This window comes from Marmota monax, unplaced genomic scaffold (assembly GCF_021218885.2).
Source record: "Marmota monax isolate L192 unplaced genomic scaffold, Marmota_monax_Labrador192_F-V1.1 WCK01_AAM20220418_F8-fsc00125, whole genome shotgun sequence".
Taxonomy (NCBI): domain Eukaryota; kingdom Metazoa; phylum Chordata; class Mammalia; order Rodentia; family Sciuridae; genus Marmota; species Marmota monax.
Genome location: NW_026695235.1, coordinates 2,672,285 through 2,696,290, shown reverse-complemented (window position 1 = coordinate 2,696,290; position 24,006 = coordinate 2,672,285). Strand labels below are relative to the sequence as shown.

At 45.9% G+C, this 24,006-nt stretch overlaps 1 protein-coding gene across 5 annotated transcripts in view; it reads right to left on the bottom strand.

Annotated features, from left to right (window-relative positions):
- Positions 1-22,618, bottom strand: part of Eva1c (eva-1 homolog C) — a 78,369-nt gene extending 55,751 nt beyond the window's left edge. For 3 of the 5 annotated variants that reach the window (XM_046439104.2, XM_046439105.2, XM_046439107.2), the window contains exon 1: positions 22,446-22,618. In XM_046439104.2, coding sequence (XP_046295060.1) covers positions 22,446-22,605 — 160 coding nt within the window. In that variant the 5' untranslated portion in view covers positions 22,606-22,618. Of the gene's footprint in view, positions 1-9,564; positions 9,959-10,047; positions 10,259-22,445 lie in introns of all 5 variants that reach the window. The other 2 variants (XM_046439106.1, XM_058577238.1) reach the window with 2 other exon arrangements.
- Positions 22,619-24,006: the final 1,388 nt, after the last annotated feature.

The window sequence follows — 24,006 nt, the reverse complement described above, 5'->3', positions numbered from 1 at the left end:
TCTTTAAATTATATCCCCTGTTTTATTCCAAACAGGTCTGGTAGGAGCCCCTCTGTGCCTTTTCAATCAAACATTCCAAATCCTATAAAAATGAACGCCTTGTTTGGTGACCAGATACTGACTGCGGAAAGTTATTCCGCGAACATCATCTGGATTCGATTAGCCTAAAAGTAACTGTATCAATCCCCATTTTCCCCAAGCATCTAAAACAAGACACCTTTTCTTTTCTTTGGGATGCAGAGTGATCCCCAAACTACAGAGCCACTTGGCGGTGAAGCCGGGATTGCAGTGCATTTGATAACTTAATGCAACTTTTACCAGCACTTAAAACTCAGATATGAAATCTATACTTGATCTTTTCTGCTTGGAATTGGCCAAATTAGTGGTTCCCTCCCCACGTACAACAAAAGGCTCTCAGAAACACTCAAGTGCTAACCAACCAGAAGGACCGGCAGAGCCCAACACCCAGACATGGGGGCGGGGTGGAAGGATGCCTCTCCACACCTACTGCTCTAAACAACTTTTGGCTCTGGACAGCTCATTCCCCCTCATGCCCACTTTCAGGATGTGTAGGATGAGCAAGGCAGGAATGTTCAAGGAAGAAACAAAGACTTTAGGGCATGTAATCTATGTTTAATTGACTTAATTGGAAAATTAGATAGTAATTTCACTGTTCATAATAATGAATTTTTTTTTTAACCTTTCACATTAGGGATGCTGATGGTTCCAGAGTAGCATTAGGAATCTCACAAAGCTATTTGAGAGATGAAATCAATGAGCTGTGGGGGCAGGACAGGTTTGCTGTACTCCTGACAGAGCATGCTTCATTCCCTAAGCGGGTGACAGAATCAGTGACTGGACGTTCCTAGAGCTTCAAACGGATGTAACAGCTTTCTTGAAAAGGCTGTGCTTTGAGCCAGGGTTGGGTGACCCGCTGGCTGTCCCTGTTACGCCTCCTCCCGGGCTCAGAGCCTTCTGGACAGGTCCTTCTGTGTCCCCATCTCATTTCTCCTGTGTATTTCACAGAGGCAGGGAGCCTGGCTTGGGAGTTGGCAAGTGTAAAGAAATATGGGCGCCTGCACAGCCATCAGGCTGGCCAGCCCTCTGTCCTCCTAATTGCTTTCCTGGCTCACTCGCCCCAGGGCCGGCTGTGAGCCGCCAGCCGACTGAGCTGCACTGGGTGGCCCCGGAGCCCGGGCTGTCTTCATTCTCCCATGGGCCCTGTACTCACCCTTCCTCGTCCTTTTCTCTGCTGACCCTTGTCCCTCTGGCTGCCCTCATTCTGCGCTTTCTCCTCTGTTGCCTTATTTTAAGCATCAGTGTTGGGTGACAGCTCAGTGATTCCCCCTTAACATCTACTTTATTCACCACCATCCAGGAATCTTCTTTTTGATTCCTGGCCGTCTTTTGGCTGGATAAGTTGAAATCGTGCACATACACTCCCCACCCCTGATGCCCCACTGCCAGTGTGTTGGTGGACCCACAGTCGACTCCCCCATTTGTAAATTCTGCATCTTGCAAACTGCTTGCTGATGTACATTGGGGGTGTCCTGGACGTGTGCAAAGTGGTGCAAAGTGTGGTTCTCCTGAGGCACAAGGTCCCAGGTGAGATCACAGGGGATGCTCTGCCTTCCTGATTCAGCACTTCAAACTCTCATACCAAAAACAAGTGTCATGGTCCACTTAGGAGAAACCTTTCACATTTTCCGTTGGTGCTGGTGATTTGGTTAGGTAAAACAGCCTCCGAGGAGAGCGCTGAAGTGCTGCCTGGCGTTCTTAACTCCCCCCCCAAACAGTGATGCCCCTCACAGAATGCACGTTCGGGAAGCTTCATTCAGTCAAGGTTCTAACAAACTCTGACTTCTAGTCCAGGATCTTCCCAAGTTGAAGGGCCCTAAGCCTCCAGGGCAGGATTTCCAAAGAGGGAGGTGCCCACTCCCTCCCACTGCCTTTGCAGTTTGTAACATTATGTCCAGGGTTATCTTGAATGTAACAGAAAGGGAAGGAGGGGGATGGGGGTGTACATGGATGAAAAAAGTTGAGCTGAAGAGAAATCGCATTTAGAGGGAAGACAAGTCTCTCAGTTTGGAGGTCTGGCAGGGTGAAGGCCGGCAAAGCCGTGGGAAGAAAAGCAGGGCCTTAAAAACCAGTTGCTCCTAGACTTGAAGAGGAAACAGGAAAGACTGGGGCCGCACGATATTATTTCTAGCACTGGAGTAACTTGGCTCTTGCAGCCCTAAGGACTCCAGATTTGTAAATGCCACTGGAAGGCAAAAGGCTCATTTATTCTCTCATTTATCACTAAGAAGACCCGCATGTGGCCCTGGCCTTAAGGGCGAGCCAGGCCAATTGCTTACTGTGTCTCAGTGGGTGGGTGCTGTAAGAGGAAGCACAGGGGGTATGGGGGCAGGCAGAAACAATGGGCCTCTGACCTGCCCAGAGGTGAGGAGAGTTTCCAAGTGGGAGGTGATACCTGGGGAAAGAGCAGGGATAACCATGTGAAGACCATATACTCAGGCAGCAGGGGCAGAGGAGCTCAGAGGAGCTCTTCAAAGGCTCAAGGGAGCTTCTCAAGGTTCAACACAGCCAGACTGTAGGGTGCGAGGTTGGAGCAGAGGCTGGGAAGTAAGCAGCACCTTGCTAAGAGTCTGAGGTTTCACCTGATAGTAGGTGGGAGCTACTGCAGGCTGCTACGAAAGGGAGGCAAGCAGGATTTGCAAGACACAAAACTCTTGGGGTGGCCCGGGTTGGGTAGATGCAGAGACCCATGAAGAAGTCAAGGTGGATGGAGTCCTCCAGGATGGAGAGAGGATGGTGCCAACTGGATCAGCACAGTGAGAAAAGGAGCAGGAGGGACTGAGATCAAGGTCAAATTCAGGGGTGTATCACACACGAAGCACCTTGTGCTTGCTTGAACACTTGCTGTCACTCTCTTGACATTCTTCTTCTTTTTCTTTTTAAGATTTGGAATTCCCATTTTATTATTATCAATGGCATCTTTGACATTTTTATTTATTTTATCTTTGAACTTCTGCTCTATAATGAAATCAAGGGGGAATGGAGCACGCGTGTACACAGATGAGGTGCCTGCCGTGAGCGCTACTCCCTTCCTGGCCCCTCCCTCCCGTGGAGTGTTCACGATGCATAGAATCCCAGAGGGTCCAGAGCGCGTGGAGCCCAGCAAGACCAAAGTGGGCACAGGGCAAGCATCGTACGTCCTCAACAGAAAACGCAAGAGACGCTGACAGCTCCCACGGACACTAGACTCAGGATGTGGTTTAATTAAAAAGGTAATGACACGCCGTACCAAGGACCACCAAGAGCCCCCCACCCTCTTCTTTCTTGTGTTTGCTTCCTTATACTAGAAATGATGACACGGGAGGAGAGGAGAAGACGGTGAAGTCCATAGTTCTGTCCTTTGGGTCCTTCCTGACACATCAGGAAGCCAAAGGTAGAGAGTCACCGTGGAATGTGCAGAGATGAAAAAAGAAATAAAAACATTTGAATTCATTTCTTTCGATGTTCTCATTGGTCCAGTGAGAAAAAAAAAAACCCACACATGCAAAATATAAATTTTGTCATTTCTATGATTCCATGGCCGAGTTTAATGCTCTTGCAGAAACTTGCATTTGAAAGTGGCATTGTGGGCTGGGGATGTGGCTCAAGCGGTAGCGCGCTTGCCTGGCATGCGTGCGGCCCAGGTTTGATCCTCAGCACCACATACAAACAAAGATGTTGTGTCCGCCGAGAACTAAAAAATAAATATTAAAATTCTTTCTCTCTCTCTCTCTCTTTCTCTCTCTCAAAACAAAAAAAGTGGCATTGCACAAGATAAAGACAGGCAGTCATACTGATAATTTTAAAAGTTAATTTGTCTTTACTCGGCATATTAAGTGAATTCGGAAAACATCGTGACAAGTTGAGAGACTGAGACCTGAGAAGAAAGGGGGAAGGTACTTTTAAGTTTCTAACATTGTCTTTCCTTTGATTTTAAAACAAGGGCTCCACATCTTCATTTTGCACTGGACTTTGAAAATTATGCAGATGGTTTTGATGTAAATATGGCAGTTTAGCCCTAGAATCGGCAGGAGTGGGTGGTGGGGAATGGAGGCAGAAGGGACAGGGAGGACTCAGGGACGGTGGCCAGGTTTTGTGCAGGTGACGCCGTTCATGGGGGAAAGCCAGCACCGAGGAGCAGGCTTTGTGATTTTGTCCTGTGTGGGCTGATCCTGCCAGTGGGGCATCCCAGTGGTGCCCAAGGTCAGAAGTTCTGCGAGGGATCTTGGAGGACAGACCAGCAAGTCAAGGGAGTGGCCACCTGAGAAGAGCGGGCAGGGATGTTTAAGAGATGGTGACAAAGAAAGCCCCATAAAACGAGAAGGTAGGGAAGGATGACAGGAGGACCGGGGGTAACTAGGATGAGAGCAGAGGAGGTATTAGGGGTTGACCAGAGTGGGGGTTCATAAGCTCATAACCCTGAGTAAGGCGTTCAACCTCTCTGTGCCCACATATGGTCATCTATAAAAGGAACATGGTCACAGCACCCATCTCGGGCTCATGGAGGAGATTAAATGAGTAACCACAGTGAAGTGCTCAGATCTTCACAGTATTCGATTCCCAAGGCTGTTTTAACAAGGTACCACAAACTGGGTGGCTTGGAATAACAGGAACTGGTAGCTTCACCCTTCCGGAGGCCAGATGTCTGAGATGAAGGTGTGGGTTGGGCCGTGCTCCCTCGAAGACTCTAAGACTCAGTTCCCAGCCTCTTTCCTGGCTGCTGGTAGTTTCTTGGCTCCTGGCAGCACAGCTCCTGTGTCACGTGGTATTCTCCTTGTGTGCACGTCTGTCTCTGTCCAAGTTTCCCCTTTTGTAAGGACACCAGTCGTGTTGGAAGAGGGCCCACCCAGATGACCTCATTTTAACTTGAATACCTTTGTAAAGACTGTGACTCCAAATAAGGTCACATTCTGAGGTACCAGGGGTTAGTACTCCAATCTGCTGTTGTTGAGGGGACACAGTCCCACCCATAACAACCACTCTGCCCAGCGTCAGCTCTGTGCAAACATTCACCTTTATTCTTATCACCTCCATTAGTTGTCGTTTTCTTCAAAGGTAGGAAGCGGCCCAGCAAGGGGCACCCCAAGGCTGGGGAACCTGTCTGTTGTGGCCACAATCTCCACAACAACCGTGTTCCTCCAGCAGCACAGGAAGCCCAGTGAAAGCCCACAGATAAAGTAAGAAGAGTGGACAGAGAGAAGGGAACAACAGGTTTTGATTAAGCCCAAGACAAGCACCAGCAGGAAAATCAACAACAACAGTGCAGAGGGAAAATCTCCCTGTCTTCCTCCAATTCTGCGCAGGGGCGAGCAGAAGGCCTGAGACGTCAGGTGGACAGAATAGACCACACCACTTCTCAGCCTCTATGCACAGGTAGAAGGAAAGCCATGTTTCGGTCATTTATTAAGTCAAAGGGTAAGTTTGATCCACAGGATGAGAGCCTCACCAGCAGCAAAGGGTGTGCTTGCAACTGGCAAGTTCCAGTGCCCTTGGAGATGGTAAGAGGCACAAGCATGACATCTGACCTGGAGGTGAGCGGTGGGTAGCAAGCAAGGTGACCTACCAGGAGTGCTCAGTGGGACATCACCTCACGGAAAGGATTCCTGGAGTTACTCTGAATGTCATTAATCCCAGGGGAAGACTCAGATGGAGCTGCAGGGTGAGCCACAGCTTGGAAAGAGGGAGTCTGTTCTGAGGAAGAACTGAACAGGAAACATTGAGATGCAGCAATAGGCACTATGGGCACAGGCAGCCCCCGCAGAGCCCAGGTGGGCAGTCACCTCCTACCCAACCTAGGGCCATGTCCAGGCCTGACGCTCTCCTCACTTCATCCTAACACCAGACAACTTTGACTCTGTCTTCTCAGAAGTCCCTCCTTGCCAATCCACCAGGATCCAGGAACTTTCCTTCTTTTTCTCTAAGACTTACATGTCCTAAGTTCAAGACATTTCTAGCCTTGCTAGATAAATGATTATGTAAGAGGGTCAATTAGCACAAGAGATAGGGATGATGATGCCTCCTTTGACCTAAAAGAAGCCCGTGATGTACCTCAAACAAAAGTTCACTTCTGCCTGAAGTGTTGCACAAGAACACGACACCTTGTCTGTGACAATCCTGCCCCCCAATACATAACAATACAACCAGGAAGAAACATCAGGCAAATACAAACCAAGGGGCATTCCATAAAATAACCATCAAGTATTCTTCAAGAATGCTGTTTTATCCTGTAGTTCATCACTACAATAAAATACCTGAGACAATTAACCCCATAAAGAAAAAAAGATTTATTTAGCTCATGAATCTAGAGGTCCCAGTCCAAGACCACTGCTTTGAGCCCCTATGAGGGTGCAGGATGGCAATGTCAGGGAGCACATGGTGGAGCAAACACCAGGAGCCAGGAAACAGAGACAGAGGGCAGACCAAGGTCCCACAGTCCCCTTCAAGAACATGTCCCTAATGACCTAAAGACCTCCCTCAAGGACCCACCTCCTGAAGGTTCCACCAACTCCCAATAGCCCCATCCTAGGGAACCTTTAACACCTGGTCCTTTGGGGGCCTTTGGAAGACATTCAATATCTGAACTGTAGCAAAAGCCAATATCAGGAAAGATAAGACGGAGGAGGTGCTCCAGGGTAAAGGGAGCCTATAGGTACACAACATCTCCAAGTAAAGGTGATCTGGGATTTTCTCTTGCTCTGAAATTACAGTCAGCTCTCCATATCCATGGATTTTGCATCCATTGGTTCAACCAATCACTGAACAAAAATATTTTGGGGTAAAACTGTATCTGTATTGAATATATAGACCTTTCCCCTTATCATTATTCCCTATGTGATAAAGTATAACAGCTATTTACATAGCATTTACATTGTATCAGGTGATAAACATCATCTAGAGGTGATTTAAAGTAGACAGGAGGGTGCTCATAACTTATGTGCAAATATTACACCATTTTACATAAGCTACTTGAGCAAGAGAGGATTTTGATACCCATGAGGAGTCCTGGAACCAAATGACCTCAGATGTGAAAGGATAGAGATTTTATATATATATATATATATATATATATATATATATATATATATATATATATACACACACACACACATACATATACACACACACACAACTAATGGAATCTGATTAAGGTCTGTAGATTGGAAAATGATATTGCAACACAATTTCCTAATTTTGATCATTGTCTTGATTATGCAAGAAACTGTCCTTGTTGTTAAGGTACACACAGGGATATTTAGGAGTAAAGGAGATCTTGGTTGCAATTAAGAGAGAAAGTAATAAGGCAAATGTGGTAAAATGGTCATTTTGGGGAATATAGATGAAAGGTATAAAGGACATCTTTGTACTAATTTTACAACTTCTCTGTGTTTGAAAAACAGCAAAAATATTAAATATTGAATAAGTAGATAATTTAAGAATGTGCAATGTTTTCCTGCGGGTCTCAATCTTGTCTGTACATTAGAATCACCTCAACAGCTTTTAGAAAATATCGATGTCCCAACCCAGAGATTCAGTTCCAATTAGCTAGGAGTGAAAACCCAGATGTCAGTCTAGTTGAAACACACGGTATATTTAAACCCAAGATGACTCTGCTGTGACCCCAGAGTAGCAGCCGCTTCTGAGCCTGATATGTTCATGTGAGAGAGCTCTAGGTGGGAGAGCCCTCATGTCTGCTTGTTTTGAGAGCCGACCCTGAGGGCAGCTTGGTGACCCCAAAGAGGAGCACAGTCATAGGCCCAATCTTGGTCCTGCCACTAAGAAGTCAAGAGACACCTGGTCCAAGTCCTCACCTGCACCATGTCTAGGTTTTCTGAGGCTGAGGAGTCTCCCAGGGGAGACTGCATAGCATCTCACTCTTATATCCCCTTCCCAGGGTGGGGATCACACAGAAAGACAGTCCCAAACCCCTGCAATGACTGGGTGGCAGAAAGGGATTTGGATGAGCACAGCTGGCTGGCTTCTGGTACCGTGGGCAAGTCCCATCAGTTAGCGTGACTCTCTGAGTTTCTTCCCTCCCTTCACAAGAACTGAAGTCTGGGAGGGGTCTTGGGAAAGAATCTGGAAGAGGCAAAAGAAAGACACCAATCTTCCTCTAAGTCACAGGGAAGCCAAGCTCCCATGGATAAGCTGAGACACCCACCATTAGCCTCCTAGCATCTAAGATCATATTCTGTTACCAATAACACAATGCCACAGACTGGGTAAGTTATAAAGATCAGAGGTCTATTTGACTCATGCTTCTGGACCCACATCTGGTGATGCCTTCTTACTAGCAGAGTCCCAGGACAGCACAAGGGTATCACATGGCAAAAGACAGGTATTGCACAAGAGACCTAACCAAAGGGGCCTTAATAGCAGACCCACTGTCAAAATCACCCATTAATCCATTCGTGAGGGCAGAGTCCTAATCACTTCTTAAAGTTCTCACCTGGTCCTATCTCTTAATATCTCATACTGGGGATTACATTTCAACCTGAGTTTTGGAGGAGACTGACATATTCAAGGCACAGCACCTGGCTCTGGGGAAACAGTGCCCTCACCAAAAGACTGCTAAACAAGGCAGGAGGCTCTGTCCTAACCCCAGGCTTCACCTAAAGCTGCACCAGAATAGTGGCCACGGGCCACACATAGCTATTGAGCTCCTGAGATGTGGCTGGTCTGAATTTAGATGTGCTATAAGCTAAAATATGCATAAAATTTCCAAGTGTTCACAAGCAAGAAAGATGTAAAATATCTCATTAATAGTTTTAAAATATTGAGTAACATTGAAATAATATTTTGGACATATAGGGTTAAATAAAATTTAGGAAGGAAATTCATTTCACCTCTTTTACCTTACCTAATGTGGTCCAGAGGATATTTAATATTACATATATGAATTACATTATATTTCCACTGGACAGCTCTTTCCCAAAGTCTACATGTTGTCCTTTGGTGGCTTATTTTCTCAGGGATAATTTTATTAAAATTAAACCCAGGAAAGGCCAGGTGCAGTGGCGCATGCCTGTAACCCCAGTGGCTTGGGAGGCTGAGACAGGAGAATAGTGAGTTCAAAGTCAGCCCCAGCAATGGCAAGATGCTCTAAATAAAATACAAAATAGGGCTGGGGATGCGGCTTAGTGGCCGAGTGCCTCGAGTTAACCCCCAGTAACCTCCCACCACCACTGAAAAATAATTAAGTCCAGGAAGGATTTTGTATGCAGTGAAATCAGCCCTAGTCCCTGAATATTCTGCAGAATTCCCCTGTGGTTCTCAGGCTTCCGTAAATCCAACAAATTCACTCTTCCCCACAGTCCACTAAAGTGCAGATACTATCATCTAATGTTCATTTCTCACTGCTTGCTTGAATAATAACAGAGATAATTATACTAATTTAAACCTCACCCTCGGCACTGCAATTTTAACCCAGTCTATGAGGCTGAATCACAAACATTTGACAATCTTTAAAGTAAAGCTCTCAATTAATACATCAGAGTGCCTAAACCTTACCTATAATTTACCTTCCCACAGAAAGAGAATACGGAGTAATGAAGATATATGATACATAGCAGACTTCCATCAAAGACTCCTTGGTGGTAATGAGTCACATTCCAGAAGGTTCCATGGAAGGCTGTCATTTGGGGTTGGTTTGCTGTCACCATGGACTGCCTTCTAAGGATGAAGGCTTCCCGCTTGTGCTTAAGCTTTGCATCCACAGGAGCCATGAACTAGGACATTCCCTTTAAGCAGGGCTTCCTCACAGTGAACTGGGTAGTGGAGAGCCAGGTGGGTTTATCTGTGTCTATTTCTAGAGTCTGATCTTCTTGTTCACAGTCTGGTTTCATCTTGGAACCAGCCGGGTGCAATCCATAGTTTGTATGTGGTCTCCATGTTAAACCTCCCACTATGGAAAAACAAAACAAAACAAAAACCCTCTTCAGGGCATTAGGGGAACCCTGGAAAGCAGGAAAAAAGGAAATAGAGTTGTTTTACCTGAAATATATGACACTAGATGTAGGACCCAAGCAAGTGGTTTGAGGGCAAAGCCATCCCGGTCAGGTGAATGGGTGGTTGGCGACACTGTGAGAAGGTTTCCCAGCCCAGAACCTTATCAGCTGTTCATTGCGCAGGGGGATCCTGGGGCTGAGTATAATGCTCAGCTGCTGGCTTCTTCTCTCTTTCTCTTTTTGATAAAGTGTGTAATCTTTAAACACAAGAGAAGACAGATGAGGAGGACCAAAAATATGTGTGTGAATATACATATCATTGTATGTGAATATATATATATATATATATATATCATTGTATGCCTATATATATGCATACAATGATATATACACACATATGATGGGAAAGATCGCTGCTCACATGTCCAGGGGTAAAATTAAGACACAGCATCTTCATAAACAAGTTTTTCCTGCTTAATTTTCATGACATCTATACCTAGAAGTAAGTACTGAACGCATGAGTCAGGCACAATGTCTCCAGACCTATATTTTCTAAACCATAAGGAGCAAAAAGAATAGTAAACTCTTAGAAGAACATGCTCTGAAAAAATATATGCACAGTCTCCTATATCCATGATTCCTCATCCGCCATCTAATCCACTGCATATCAAAAACATTCAGGAAAAAAATTGTATGTACTGAACATGTACAGGCTCTTATTGTCATTGTCCCTAAACAATTACGACAACCATTGACATAGCCTTACATTGTTTTAGGTATATTACACTGTGTTACACTGTAGTACAGTGTTATAACTAATCTAGAAATGAGAAAGTATACAGGAGGATGTGCATAAGTTATATGCAAATACTGTGCCATGTAATACGGCGGACTTGAGCATCTGCAAATTGGGGTGCCTAAGAGGGTGGGCCCTGGAGTCAATCTCCTATAGATGTTGAGAACAACTGTATATATACATATATATAGAACATATACTGTGTACATAGTCAAGAATGTTTTTCCTTTTATTGCAGGAAGCCACATTCATTTGAAGGTCATCCTAATCTTTGCATAAGAACACAATATCTTTTAATGAAGAGGGTGTCAGAGAAAAGATGCTTCAGTGTCATAATATGAGCTAATTCTGAAAACTGAAGTTCTGCAGCCCCCATATGAGCAGGGACGAGAAAATGACCAAAGCCCTCCTGTTGGACAGCATTCTCATATCACCCACTTGAAAATTAAATCTGAAACAGAGTTCTGACAGGCCTGCTCTTTTCTTCAGTGCCAAGAGTCATACAATAGACCTTTTTTTTTTGACAAAGCTCTTAAAATGCTTGGAAATTCAGATAGCCTGACTCACGAAGCTGTACAAATACTGCCCACCAGTTCCTGCTGGTGCCCTTGGAAACAATACTAGATTTTCTCTGTGTTTGGCAGAAGGAAAGAAATATTTTAAGTAGAGTTACAACTTGTCTGGGGGAGGGGGGGGTGCGTCGTTCTGAAAGGAGGAGCTGTCCCGGGTCCCATGGCCCCCAGGGTTGGAGTGGTAATTCCCTTTTCAGAGAATTCAGGATCCCCCTTCTACTCCAGGTGGACCCTACATTAGTGCTCAGCCCCATGTCCACCCAAGCTCCAAATATGTCCTAAAAAATGTACAATATGCAGCACCGAGAGAACACAATGTTGCACAGAATTAACCCACGCATGTGAGTGTGCCAGGGGCGGTCTGTCCAGGGGTGGGTGTGCAGAGGCAGGGGTGGTGATACACAGAGGGGCAGGAGGAGTGAGTGCAAGGGAAGCGGGAGGGAAGACTGTAGGGAGATCCAGGGGAGAGCGGATCTTTGCACAGTCTCCATGACTTTGGGTCTCCTTGGAATTCCAATCAAATGGCACCCCCACACGCATGTGATTGTTTCTCTGCCATTTCGAAATAATGGAAATGCTGGCTCACTTCAAGCCTGAACACCTCTCCAGAGCGGTATTTTAGTTTGACATTCATGAGGGCAAAGGGTCTAGCCTGAGATGAGGAGAGCCAAGTGTGGGAAGCGGGAAGCGCAACAGCAGCTGAGTTTTTCTTTCCTGACTGAAGGTTGGTTCCCTTGGGCTGCAGAAGGCAAGCTGGGCATGAGGTTGGCAGCGATGGAGCCATGTCTTAGGACTCAGGCTCAACTCTGCCTCCCCCGCATCTCCCAGTCTTGCCACCCAGCTTCCCCCATACTGGGGATTGAACCCAAGGGTGCCTGATCAAAAAATCCTCAGCCTGTTGTTAATTTTTTTTTTTTTTGAGACAGGGTCTTGCTAAGCTGGTAACTGGTCTTTAAGAAAAAGTTTCACTTGCTTCATGTTCCAAAAGTATAGAAAACAAAACAAGGACAAGTCTCTGCCATCTAGCCCCTGTGTTCCTCAGCCTTGAGCCAGTGACCAGACACTTCTTTGTGATAGGAACTGCCCCGTGCTTTATAAGATGTTCAACAGCATTGCTGGGTGTCACCCACTAGATTCCAATAGCACCCCACTCCCCAAAGTTATGACAGAAAAAGTTGTCTCCAAATATTGCCAAATATCCCAGAAGGACAAATTCGTCCTGGGTTGAGAATCATTGGTTTTGACAAAACATTCAGAAAAGCTAAATTTTCTTTGGGTAAAATTTCATTCAGGTGGTTGTTGACTCTATGACAATGTGGCATTTGAGTGAAGGTTAACAGACCAAATGATCTGTCTTGAGCAGCCAGAAAGAAGCCCAAGGTTCATGGCTTCCAAGAGGCATAAGGCTACTTTAAAATAATCCTGGGGCCTCCGATTTCAAAGGAAAAAGAGGGAAATCAGAAGAGAGTATAATATGTCAAAATACACTCTACTATTATGTATATCTATAAAGAACAAATAAAAAATTTAACTTAAAAAAAAAAGAAGAAGAGAGAGACCTTTGAACTTGGGCTTTAGGGTTAGATAAGGCAGAGAAGGCAAAACCATAAGATCTGTAATTCTGCACAGCAGGACCTGCAGCAGTAGGGTCTTGGAGATCCCTTCTCATTCCAAGGCTGTGGATGGGACTGAGTCTTTGCATCCATCTAACCGCCCACAAAGCATCTCTCATTGTTCATTTTGGAAGCAGCATTTAGTTATTCAAGTCTCAAAAAAACTGAAAAAGGCATTTAAAAATGATTGTCCCTTAATTTCACACCAAATAGACAAGAAAGAGACACATAAGCCTGAACTTGGGTTCGGGGGACATTCTTTTCATGGAAACAGACTGTAAACTTGTACACATTCCTTGAAGCAAATCCCTCAAAAGCGGTACAAATTGGTTTTCCAGATAAGATCACCCACTCTCATTTCCACCTGTCTCCCGTGCAAGTACAACAGACAGAGGGAAAAGGGTTCGGCGGCCTGAATCTCTTTCATTCCTCAAGACAGCACAATGATTTATGATTTCCAAGTCTGAGAATTTCGGAAGCCACCAAACATGAAAAGAGTGAAAATTCTTCTAAGTCAAGAGAAAGAAAAGAGATGACTTGGTAGCATAGTGTGCGCTTCTCAGACTCTGAAACACTACTCTGAAAGCTGTCACAAGTAAGCATTGCATGGTCCCATGCAGACAAAAAGGGTTATTTTATCCAGATTATTCCCCCACATTGCCAGGGAAAAGGGACTCATTTGTAATCATCAAAGGAATGCTGACAGACTTGAAATGGGATTACACTCTATTATACTCATCCGAATTAAAGATTTGTTTTGGAGATCATTCTTAGATTTCTTCCTTTCTGCTCCTCAACTCCAAATGAGGCCATTTGTATTCACAGGACATAGAAGGCAGACATGAAATCAGACTGTTCGCAAACATATGTTTCAGACTCAATGGCCTGAGTTTTGAATTTTAATGTTGCCTGATTTCTGTATGTGGAAAACCTGGCTCTCAGGGTTGAAACTAGCCCTAGCATCATTTCAACCTCTTATTTGTTAGGGCAAGGGAAATTCTACTTCAGGGGCTTCAATGAGCTGGGGGTGCAGGTTGGACGGAATGTAAGTCAGAAATGACCACATGGAAAGGTAAATCTATGCATAGACAGAGTTGTCTGGCAGGTGTGTGGACACACTAAGAAACCCACGGTTTCAAACTCAGCATTTGATTACTATTTTTATCAGAGAATGTGACCTGCCAAATCTATTGTTGTACTTCAGACTTCTTTGAGATTATTTGTGTGTCCATGAACCCATTTAAAAGCAGGCTCCCTCAGGACGGGAAAGACTCTTTGGGGTAGCCCTGTATCATACATAGCACAGCATCTGGTACCTGAGACACTTTCATGTTTCCTATTCTTTCCTATGGAACTACCATTGGGTAGTCATCCTGGAACTAAGACCCCCACTGGAAGGGAGGCTTGGGTACCCCCAGTGGGTCAAGAAAGTGTCTTGTGATTTTAACTGGGGCAGAGAACAAAATATTTGAGAGACCATCTCTCTCTCAAGGTAGAGATATTACTCTTTTAAGTAGGAAGACAAAGCAAAGCATGAGGCCAAGTGTGTTAGAAGTTGTACCACTTCTTTGCTCACAATTTCTTTTCTGTCTCATACATTCCTTCTAGACTTAGTGTCTTTCTTCATGAAGTATATCCTTTAGCAGTTCTTTCAGTAAAGATTTATTAGTGATAAATTTGTTTTTATTATTTCACATGCACTCTTGGAAATTAGTTTAGCTGCATATGTAATCCTGAGCTGACAGCAGAGGGATTTTTTCTTAAAACCTAGAAAATACTATTTCAGTTCTCGGTGTTGTTGGAGACACTTTACAGATAACATTTTTTTTCCTCTGGTTGTTTTTAAAATGGTGACTTTGTTTTTAGTATTTTAGTTTTGATATGATACATTTATAAATAATTCATTTTATTTGTTTTGCTTGGAATACTCAAATTTGAATCTTTCTTGAAAACCTATGTTAGGATACTATGGCCTTGAGTGTTACTTGTCCCCAGTTCTCTTTGAGACATTTATCAATGTATATTGAACTTTCATTCTGTCCTCCACATCTTATAAATTTTCTTTCATATTTTCCATGTCTTTATCTCTTTTGTTTTACCCCAAATAATTTCTCTAGCTTTATTTTCCAGCTCATTGTTTCTCTCTTCAGCCATGTCTAATCTGCTCTTTAACTTATCTATCAAGCTTTTAATTTTGATCAATATATTTTTTCATGTTAGTAGATATATTTGTTGTTTTTTTTATTTAAATATGCTTGTCCCTTCTTGATAGTCTTTTGTTTCTTTTTCATTGGAGGAATTTTCTTTCTTTTTTCTCAAGGACTCTGTTGCTGCTGATGATGAATATTGCTTATGTAATGTAATGTTGAGTTGTGTGTTCATAATCAGCAGGATTATATCTACAGGCATCTTGAGGAGCCTGTGTTGATGTTTCCATGCAGGGTAGAGCTGTGTGTTCATTTTTGCCAAGTACCAGGGATATCTTTTATCAGTTTCAGCTTGTGTTTCCCAATAAAGGTAATGAATTCAAAACCCAGAGTCTCAAAAAAGCAGGTCTCTGGTTACACATTCTCAAAGGAGATTATCTTCTTTCACCATTCCTGAGCCCAAACCGAGACCGGGTTCCTTGTTGTCACTTTGTCACTTTCCTTTGCAAGGACTAATTTGCTTCTCATCCACCTTTTAGTCCTACAAGGTCACAACTTTCTAAAGAGATCTCTTCTCCAATTCCTCCTGTTACACTAGTCTAATACCTGTCTCCTGTCCTTGTGCACCTGTTGAATACTGGTTGTCAAAACCATCAAACAACCCCAGTGCACCCCTAGAGTCAGCTCTGCAGACCTCTCTGGCCTTCCTGCCCTTCCTTCATTTTTGTTCCCTGAGCACTTCTTCTACTTAATCATTCACTTATGCATTTAAAAGATATTTGTTATATCTTATTTAGCAGTTCCAGGTATCCTCTTAGAAAAATAATCTCAGAATAAATGCAGCCCTTACTCTACTTAGGTCTTTGGGGCTAGATGGTGTTTCCTTCGACAGGCCGTGGAATAAGAGCTGGCTCTGGTTGTTTAAGTGATGAACATTACGGAAGTGGCATTGCTTTGAACTACTTGTAATATGTCTATTTAATTTTCTTCCCTTGCTATTAGAAAAACTCCCTAAAAGTCACTTAACTTCACTTCACCTTGTCACTGCGATTTTCTGTGACAGTTGTGAGGATTTAAGTAGTTAATGAATGTGAAGTTTCTAGAACAGTGTTTGGTATGTGGTGATGTATGTGCCAGATAAACCAAACTATTGTTAACTCACCAGTGTCTCCCACTGTGCTGGGACAGTTCTAACTGGAGATGGTATTCATATAGGGGCCAGGGAAGGGGTGGTAGAACATGGTTCCTGCCTTCTGGAAGGGTGGGAAGCTCAGATTAGTCACTTGTTCGGACACCCTTCCAACCTGAGATTCTCCTTCTAGTACTGAAATTTTGGTGATTTGGGGGTTTCTCTTCTTTAAGAGAAGGTATTTTCTCACAGAAAGACACGGACACATCGGCTCATTAAAGGAGTGGCAGAGAACTATAAAATTTCAGTGTGCCCTTGCCCTACCTTCCTGATCCTTTCCTCAGCTCGGATGGTGAGTACATGTACCTTCGAAACTGGATCAGTACTGGGTTCAAATACTGCCTCAAACTTTGACTGGCAGCCATGGAGCTTGGGAAAGGAGGCCGGTGGTATTTGGGGGTTGAGACAGAGACAGTTGTTCTCTCAATTTATCTCTTTTGTTTTATCCCAAACTAGTGCCTTTTCAAGACTGCCTAAGGCACTAAGCTGACAGGAGAAGACAAGTGACCTCCACATTTTCATAGTCCTGAACCCCATCAGTAAAACTGTTTGAGAACACAGCTCTGAGATCAACGTGTATGTGCGTGTGTGTGTGTGTGTGTGTGTGTGTACACATACTATTCAACTGTCAATTTACATGTCAATAAGCAAAACTTCCCCCCCCAAGATAGAACAACAAATACAGTTGGCCTTCTGTACCCACAAGTTCTATCTCCATGGATGTAAGCACATGCAGATTTAAAAAAAAAAATTAATTGGGTCTGTTGTGAACATGTGCGGATATTTTTTTACCCTTATCCCCTAAACAATGATTTACATAGCATTTATGTTGCATTGGGTATTATAAGCAATTGGGAGATGATTTAAAGTAGACAGTAAGATATATGTAAGTCATATGCAGATCATATGCCATTTTACATATGGCACTTAGGCATCCAAGGGCTTTCATATCTATGGGGGTCCTGTAACTCTCCCCGGCAGATACTAAGGGACAACTACAGACAAGTTCAGAAATTCTAACACTTTTCTCCTACATTCTAGTGTATATATAGCCTGCAACTACACCCACTTTGGAATGACAATGGGAAGATGCTAAAGAAAGGGTAGGAAAAGGTTAGTCTCCTCAGAAGGCACCTGAAATGGCAGAGTCCACTCCATGAACTACCTAGAAAGATTAGGCAAATCGCGGTCACTTTTTTTTTTCTTCCTGATCTTGCTGCCTTGACACTCTCAAGGACCAAGTCCCAGCTTGGCCTCGGTTTAGTGTTGGAGGCTGCCTCAGCCCTGCTTACTAGCCGGGTGGTCCCAGGCAACTTAATTACGGTCTCTGAGGCTACTTCTCATCTGTAAATGAGATTAATACATTTACTGGGGTTGCTCAGAGGATGAAATCAAATAACACTGAGCTCAATTAATTGTTACTCCTTCCCTTTCTGCTTCACCCCTGAAAGTGCTGCTGGGCTGTCCTATCAAATAAAGCACCTGGGCGACCAAAGCCATCAATTACAGGACCGCTCGCAAGCCGAGACACTTCCCTGCTGCAGAAAGAGCTGGCAGAACATTATTCACATATGGTGACTTTCCATGGAAACAGACAAGCAATTTCAGACACTTGCTCTTCATCTCTCTTCTTCTGTGACAGCTAGACACCTCCTTCGGACACTCAGTTTGTTTTACTTTGGTTACGAGTTGACTTTTCATTGCATAAAATGTTTTAAATGAAGATAACTCCTGAAATACTGGATGATGTGACGGAGGCATAATAAAACGTGGAGGGGTGTGTGCACATGTGTGTGTGACCGTGGGAATGGAATGAGAGGTGTTGACTGGGAGGAGCTGGAAATGCACAGTCCTGGTCTCTCTGAGGGTGAGCCCTGGGCTGGAGTCTGAAGGGGACACCCGGCCAGCCACACCTATGTGCCCCTGGATGAACTGATGCATGAGCAGGAGGCAGCCCTCCTCTGTGACACCAGGGCAGTTGTTCCCAACTCTGCTTTAGAAAAGAGATAATACCTGGCTCTTCCTGGGTCAATGAAATCAGAAGTCCTGGGGTCCAGCTGAACAAATATTTTTTAGTCTCCTCAAGTCATTCTGCGTGCTTCCAAAGTGTATTCAGTTGCCATATTTCAATATTATGAAATTCCTGGCCAATGAAATAAGGAGCTGCCAGTCAGGTTTATTTATTGGGCTGCCAATGAGCTATGTCATAGGCTGATTACATCCACTAAAACTCACACCGTGAGGTCCAAACTTCCAGTACCTTAGAACGTGACTGTATTTGGAGCTATGGCCTTTAAATAGGTGGTTGAGTTAAAATGAAGTCATTAATGTGGGCTCTGATCCAATATGACTGTTGTCCTTGTAGGGGGGATTAGAAAATAGACACACAGAGAGGGAAGAGCCTGTGAGGTCACAGTGAGAAGACAGCCTTCTTCAAGTCAAGGAGAAAGGCCCCAGAAGGAACCAACCCTGCCAAGATCTTGATCTAGGACTTCTACTATCCAGAACCATAGCAAAATAAATCTCTGCGGTTTAAGCCACCCAGTCTGTGGCACTTTGTTACGGCAGCCCACGCAGACTGATATGACCTGGTATTAAGTGCCACTTATTGCTTACTTGGGTTACTGATGGCAGAGAGCAGAACAGTGGCCACGTGAACCACGTCCACTATACAATGACCTTTCTTTGAAGCCAAAGGACATTTGAGGACAAGGAAGACCTTGCAGACTGCCCCCACTATCTTTGTCTCTCATCCCCTCTCCCTCCTGCTTCTCACACTTTCCACTACATGCTAAAAGCAGGGCAAAACCAGGAAGAAAGGGAAGAAATGGGTGGAAAGAGAAGACTTAAGTGTGTCCTCATCAGAGAAACAACAGAATAAAACCAGCAACAACAAAAAGTCAACAAGTACTGAAGTGCTACTGCAAACCAAGTCCAAAAGATACATTGAAGCCCCACTCTTTAAGGCAAAGGTTTTCATTGATGGGGTCGCAAGGATACCCCACCTTCCTCTCAGCTCTCACCCCCACACTCCAGTTCCTGTCCTTGATCTTTTATACTTCCCTTTGCTTTCTTCAAAGCAACCCCTCAAAAATCAATGACCAATTTGGCTATCTCAGGCCAAATCCTCAATTGGAGAATGCAGTCAATAGAATGGAACCCCATCCCAAAGAGGAAAATGGATGGAAGCCAGGCACATTTGAAGATGGGCTTAAGGATCAGAGGCACTAATTTTGCATGCACCATGCTTGCCTTCTCTAGGACACATTTTTTAAGGCAGTGATGATAGTCTTCTAGTGGCCACTGGCAGCATCTCAAAATCCTCAGGGAAGAGAGGGAAGGGAATGCTTGGGAGCCTGTGTCCCAGCAGGCTTGGAGGTGATTAGCACAAGTCACGAGCATGGAGGGGGAGGAGGGGGCCAAGATGCAGCCTCTGTGTTATTAAGAGATCTGATGCTGGAATCCCCAGGGCAAAAAAATCAATGACCCAGGAAAATGACACCAGCTGACAGCCTCAGGCAAAGGCTCAAGGAAGAGTTGCAGAGAAGAGAAAGGCTTAAGTAACTTTCCCAAACTGCAAAGCAGACCTCCTGGGAGGCCCTATAGTGTACAGACTGTGGCTGGGACCCCTGACATTTTGGCACTTTCTTTCATATGTATAAACCACCCTCCTGCAAAGGAGTCTCCCTGCATCTTGCACCAGTTTTTGATGTTTCCCTTATTTAGAAAACAAGCCAGCATCTGTATAGTCAAACATGCTCTCTGGTCCTCTGCTATTGTTGTAAAGCTCTGCGGGGGAGGGTCCCCTGTCTCTGTGGAGCCTCTGTTTCATTTCTATATACTCCGCCAAGTTCATAAAAAGGGGAACAGGACTGTCTGTCCCCAGGAAAGCAGGCTTTGAGATCACGGGGAATCATATGATCAGGACCTACTGCTTCAACCAACACATTCAAGTGGACACGAAGACTCATTTTTGGAGCTCAGGAGTTTCCCTCCATGCCCTCTAACACACGGCTTGGGGTAGGGTTCCTAAAGTTTCAAGTAAAATCAGCTGACTTTGCAAAACTTCATCTTTCTTCCTGAAACTTTTCTAATGTTTTCTTGATCCCATACTGTATAGAATTGGGGTTTAAACTTGAATGTGTCTGTGGTTTGTTCTCTTCTTCTTCCTCTTCTTCCCCAAAGGCTGACTTACACTTTCTCCCTAGCCTTCAGGTCCCCAGGAAGTAACACTGAAATATGGGGCCGGGTTGTGGATGGACCTGGCAACACCACCACCTACTGCTGGTTGCAGGGAGTTTAAAGCTCTAGAATTTGGGTCCACATGGAGAACAGAAGGAAAAGGCTTTTGTTATTCTTATTACTTACAGGAATCTGCATCAGGGCATCCATTTCCCTCAGGATGTAGTCTCCCTGTTTGATATGTCAAATTCAAGTGTGTAATTATTGCTACACAGACAATTCTAAGCTGGGGGGGGGGTAGGGCGCAGTAACCTATAGACTGTAACAAGTATTGCAACTACTTCCCTAAAGAAACAAACTCTAAGTGTATATAATCTGTGAAAACAATCTAATGGTTACAGTACAATTTGCCTAAAGCAATATTTGTTCAGTTGCAATGATGTCACCAAAAAAAGGGCTTGTCAGCTTTTCATTCTTGTCTTACAATACTCAGAGCTAGATGTACTGAACTTAGAACTGCTAGGGAGTTCTATAGCTTAAATCAGCAAATGCAAAGCTTTTGTAGCAGCCAAGAAAGTTCTATTATAAAGAAAGAGGAAGAAGGAGGAGAAAGAAATAAAGAAAAAGTCGATAGCACTTGAAAAACCCGATGCATTTCCCCAGCACATTTACCACAGAGTTTTGATTCTCTGGGGCTTGATTTTAAGGGCCATAGTTTGCTTGCCAAATAGGCATATCTTGGCTTCCTTTGCCAGGCAGGAACACTGCCTTGATATTAAATATTCAAAGCAAAGAACCTCTGACCCAAGGGCTTTCAGCTAACAATGGCATTCTCTGTAAGTAAACCAGAAACCCAACTCAACTTTTGCTTTGCCAGTGTTCTTTGCCATGTACTAGTCTACTGCACAAACAGCACGGAGGAATGACTCCATTTACCATGATTATATTGCAAAAGACCCTGCACCAGGGGGCTCCAGACAGGGTCTGTGCAAAGCCTGGACTTGGCAGAAGATCCCTGAGAAGGGGGAGTGTGGGGCTCGGAGCTGCTTCCCGGGATAGGCGGAGGGAGTGGGGGCTGTTTGCAGGCCTCCAGCCTTGCCAGTTGGAGACCCAGGGCCATAACTGTAACAAGGGCTCTTGTTATCTTAAACAAGTGCCGCGCTAATAGAAGCACATGTTTCTATAGCCATCACCAACCTCGAAACTTCACTGACTTTGCGGCCACACCTGCCACCTTGGAACTAACATCCTTTGCAGGAGGTTGGGTCGGAATTCCCAAAAAGAAAAGCCTTGTAGTTTACTAAGTAGGAGGAAGTCGGAACATTTGTATGTGTGTGAAGGAAACCAGGGAGACCGGGAACGTTGGGCACCTATTGGAAGTGAAATCATGCCCCCGAGTGTCCTCCCTGTTCTGTGAGCTTCTCCCCATCTCTCATGGAATCTCCACCAGACCTCTGTTGCCCGCAGGCTCGCTCGCTGCCTGCCGGCAAGGACTTCAGGTCTAGGGTCTCCTGCGCTAATCTCCTTACGTGGGCACCTGGGAGTCTGCTTGGGGAGCAACTTAACTATGTGGGTGGCAAAGAAAGTACAACTCCTTCCACCACAACACGTGTATCTTCTAGAGCTGGGCGCGGCACAGGGTTCAGCCTAGAGAGCCTCCAGTGAATGTGCGACTGTCAGGGCTGGGTCGCTGGTGTGGGAAAATTGACGAAGTTGACGGGAGGGCAAGAAACTCCAAACACATTACACATCCTTCCTTGGAGTGGGGGGCTACCCTGCCGCCACTGCCACACGCAACCATCTATAAGCCAAGAAAACTGACTAAGAGCACTCCTCAACTTTAACCCAACCAGATCGTGGCCCCTCGGGCAGCTGCTCCCAGCGGAGGGCTCACCTGGGGCGCAACCTGGCGCCCGGGACGCATGGCGAAGGAGGGCGCTCTTACCGGAGAAGTCTGTGAGTGCTGCGATCTCTTTGGAACAGACCAGGACCGTGCAGTAGAAGAGGCGCAGGAGCTGCCCGGGAGGCTCTACCTGCCTGCGGAGGGCGGGATGCTGCGCGGGCTGGGGCGCTGGCGGTGGGCGCGTGCGTCCTGGCAGGCGCATGGTGCGCTGCGCAGTGGGGCGCCCGCAGGGGCCCAGAGTGCCGGGGGGATCGCAGAAAGGAGGGCGGCGTCACATGGCTGGGTGCGTCGGTGGCCTGTAGCTCGCTGCCCCCCGCCGCCTCCTGGCTGTCGGAGCCTTCTCCCAGAAGCAGCCCAGCCCGGGATCCCCAGCAAAGGGGAGGGGGCGGAGAACTGGGGCGGGGCGAGGAGCCCCGGGAAGGATCCACGTAGTTTCCCCGGGAGGAAATCTCCGCTGCCGCCGCTGGTAAGGAAGCAGGGAGGGTGGGGGGCCTAGAGAAAGCGTAGCCTTCACCCGGCGGAAGCTGCGGAGGCCCGTGGCTGCTGCGTAGCAGGCAGGGGAGAGCGCCCCCAACAGCGCTCCCCAATCTGCGCCACTTGAGCGCCTTCCACGCTTGGGTCACAAACAGGGAGACTGCCCGGCACTCCTGGCCCAGCCCGCGCTGGCGGAGTGCCAGCTTCACCCTGGTCAGCCGAGCAGCGCGACCGGTGCCCGTGACGCACTTTAGAGGCATTTCGGTGTTTGCAGCCCGGGCGCTTCCCAGCCGAGGATCAAGGGAAGGTGGGGTCCTGGAGGCACAGGATAACAGCACTGCTATCCCAGCGACCCGCTGCGCTCCTTGTGTAGTCACCAAGCACTCATAATTCCCATTTCACATAATAGAAGACCGAGCCCCAGAATTTGCCTAAGGTCTGGCAGACAGGACAAGAACCAATTGGGGGGTCTCAAAAGAAGTCAAAGGGCCCCAGAACCGATTTCTTTTCCCTTCCACTATGTTTTCTTTTGCTTGCTGATTCTCAGCAGCAATTGGACATCTTACATTGGGCCGGAATAAAGAGCTGCTGAGCGCTAATAATTGGGCTTTGTTTTAAAATGGGCCACAGCATCTTTACGAACATCTTGATTACGTGCGGTGTGACTCTGGTTTGGAAGCCCAGCCCGGAGGCGAAGAGCTCGGAGGTACCCAGGACAAGTGCGTGGGAGTTCCGAAGCTGCGCTCACGGGCAGCTTCGGGGGTTGAAAGACCCCAGCCCTACGGTCCGCGCCAGCGATCCCCGCTCGGTGGCGCAGGTCAAAGGGAGAAAAGCCAGGCCGGCGAGCGCTAGGCACAAAATGTTCCTGATCACCGCCCGCAGGCCCTGCCAAGTTCCCGGCGCGCCTGACGCGGAAACGTAGATAATGAGGCCCAGAGGCGGGGCCAGGAGCACTGCCCCCGTGGGCTCCAGAGCCGCCAGTCCCTCAGACCGCTGCAGGGGGGCACGAAAGAGAAAACTTTCGGTGGTGCCCCTTCTGAGGTGGGCCACAGAGATTGCAGAGGGGCAAATGACACTGAGTTTCACACAGTGGTCCCACAGGGGCTAAGCCAGCGGAATTGGGATTTCT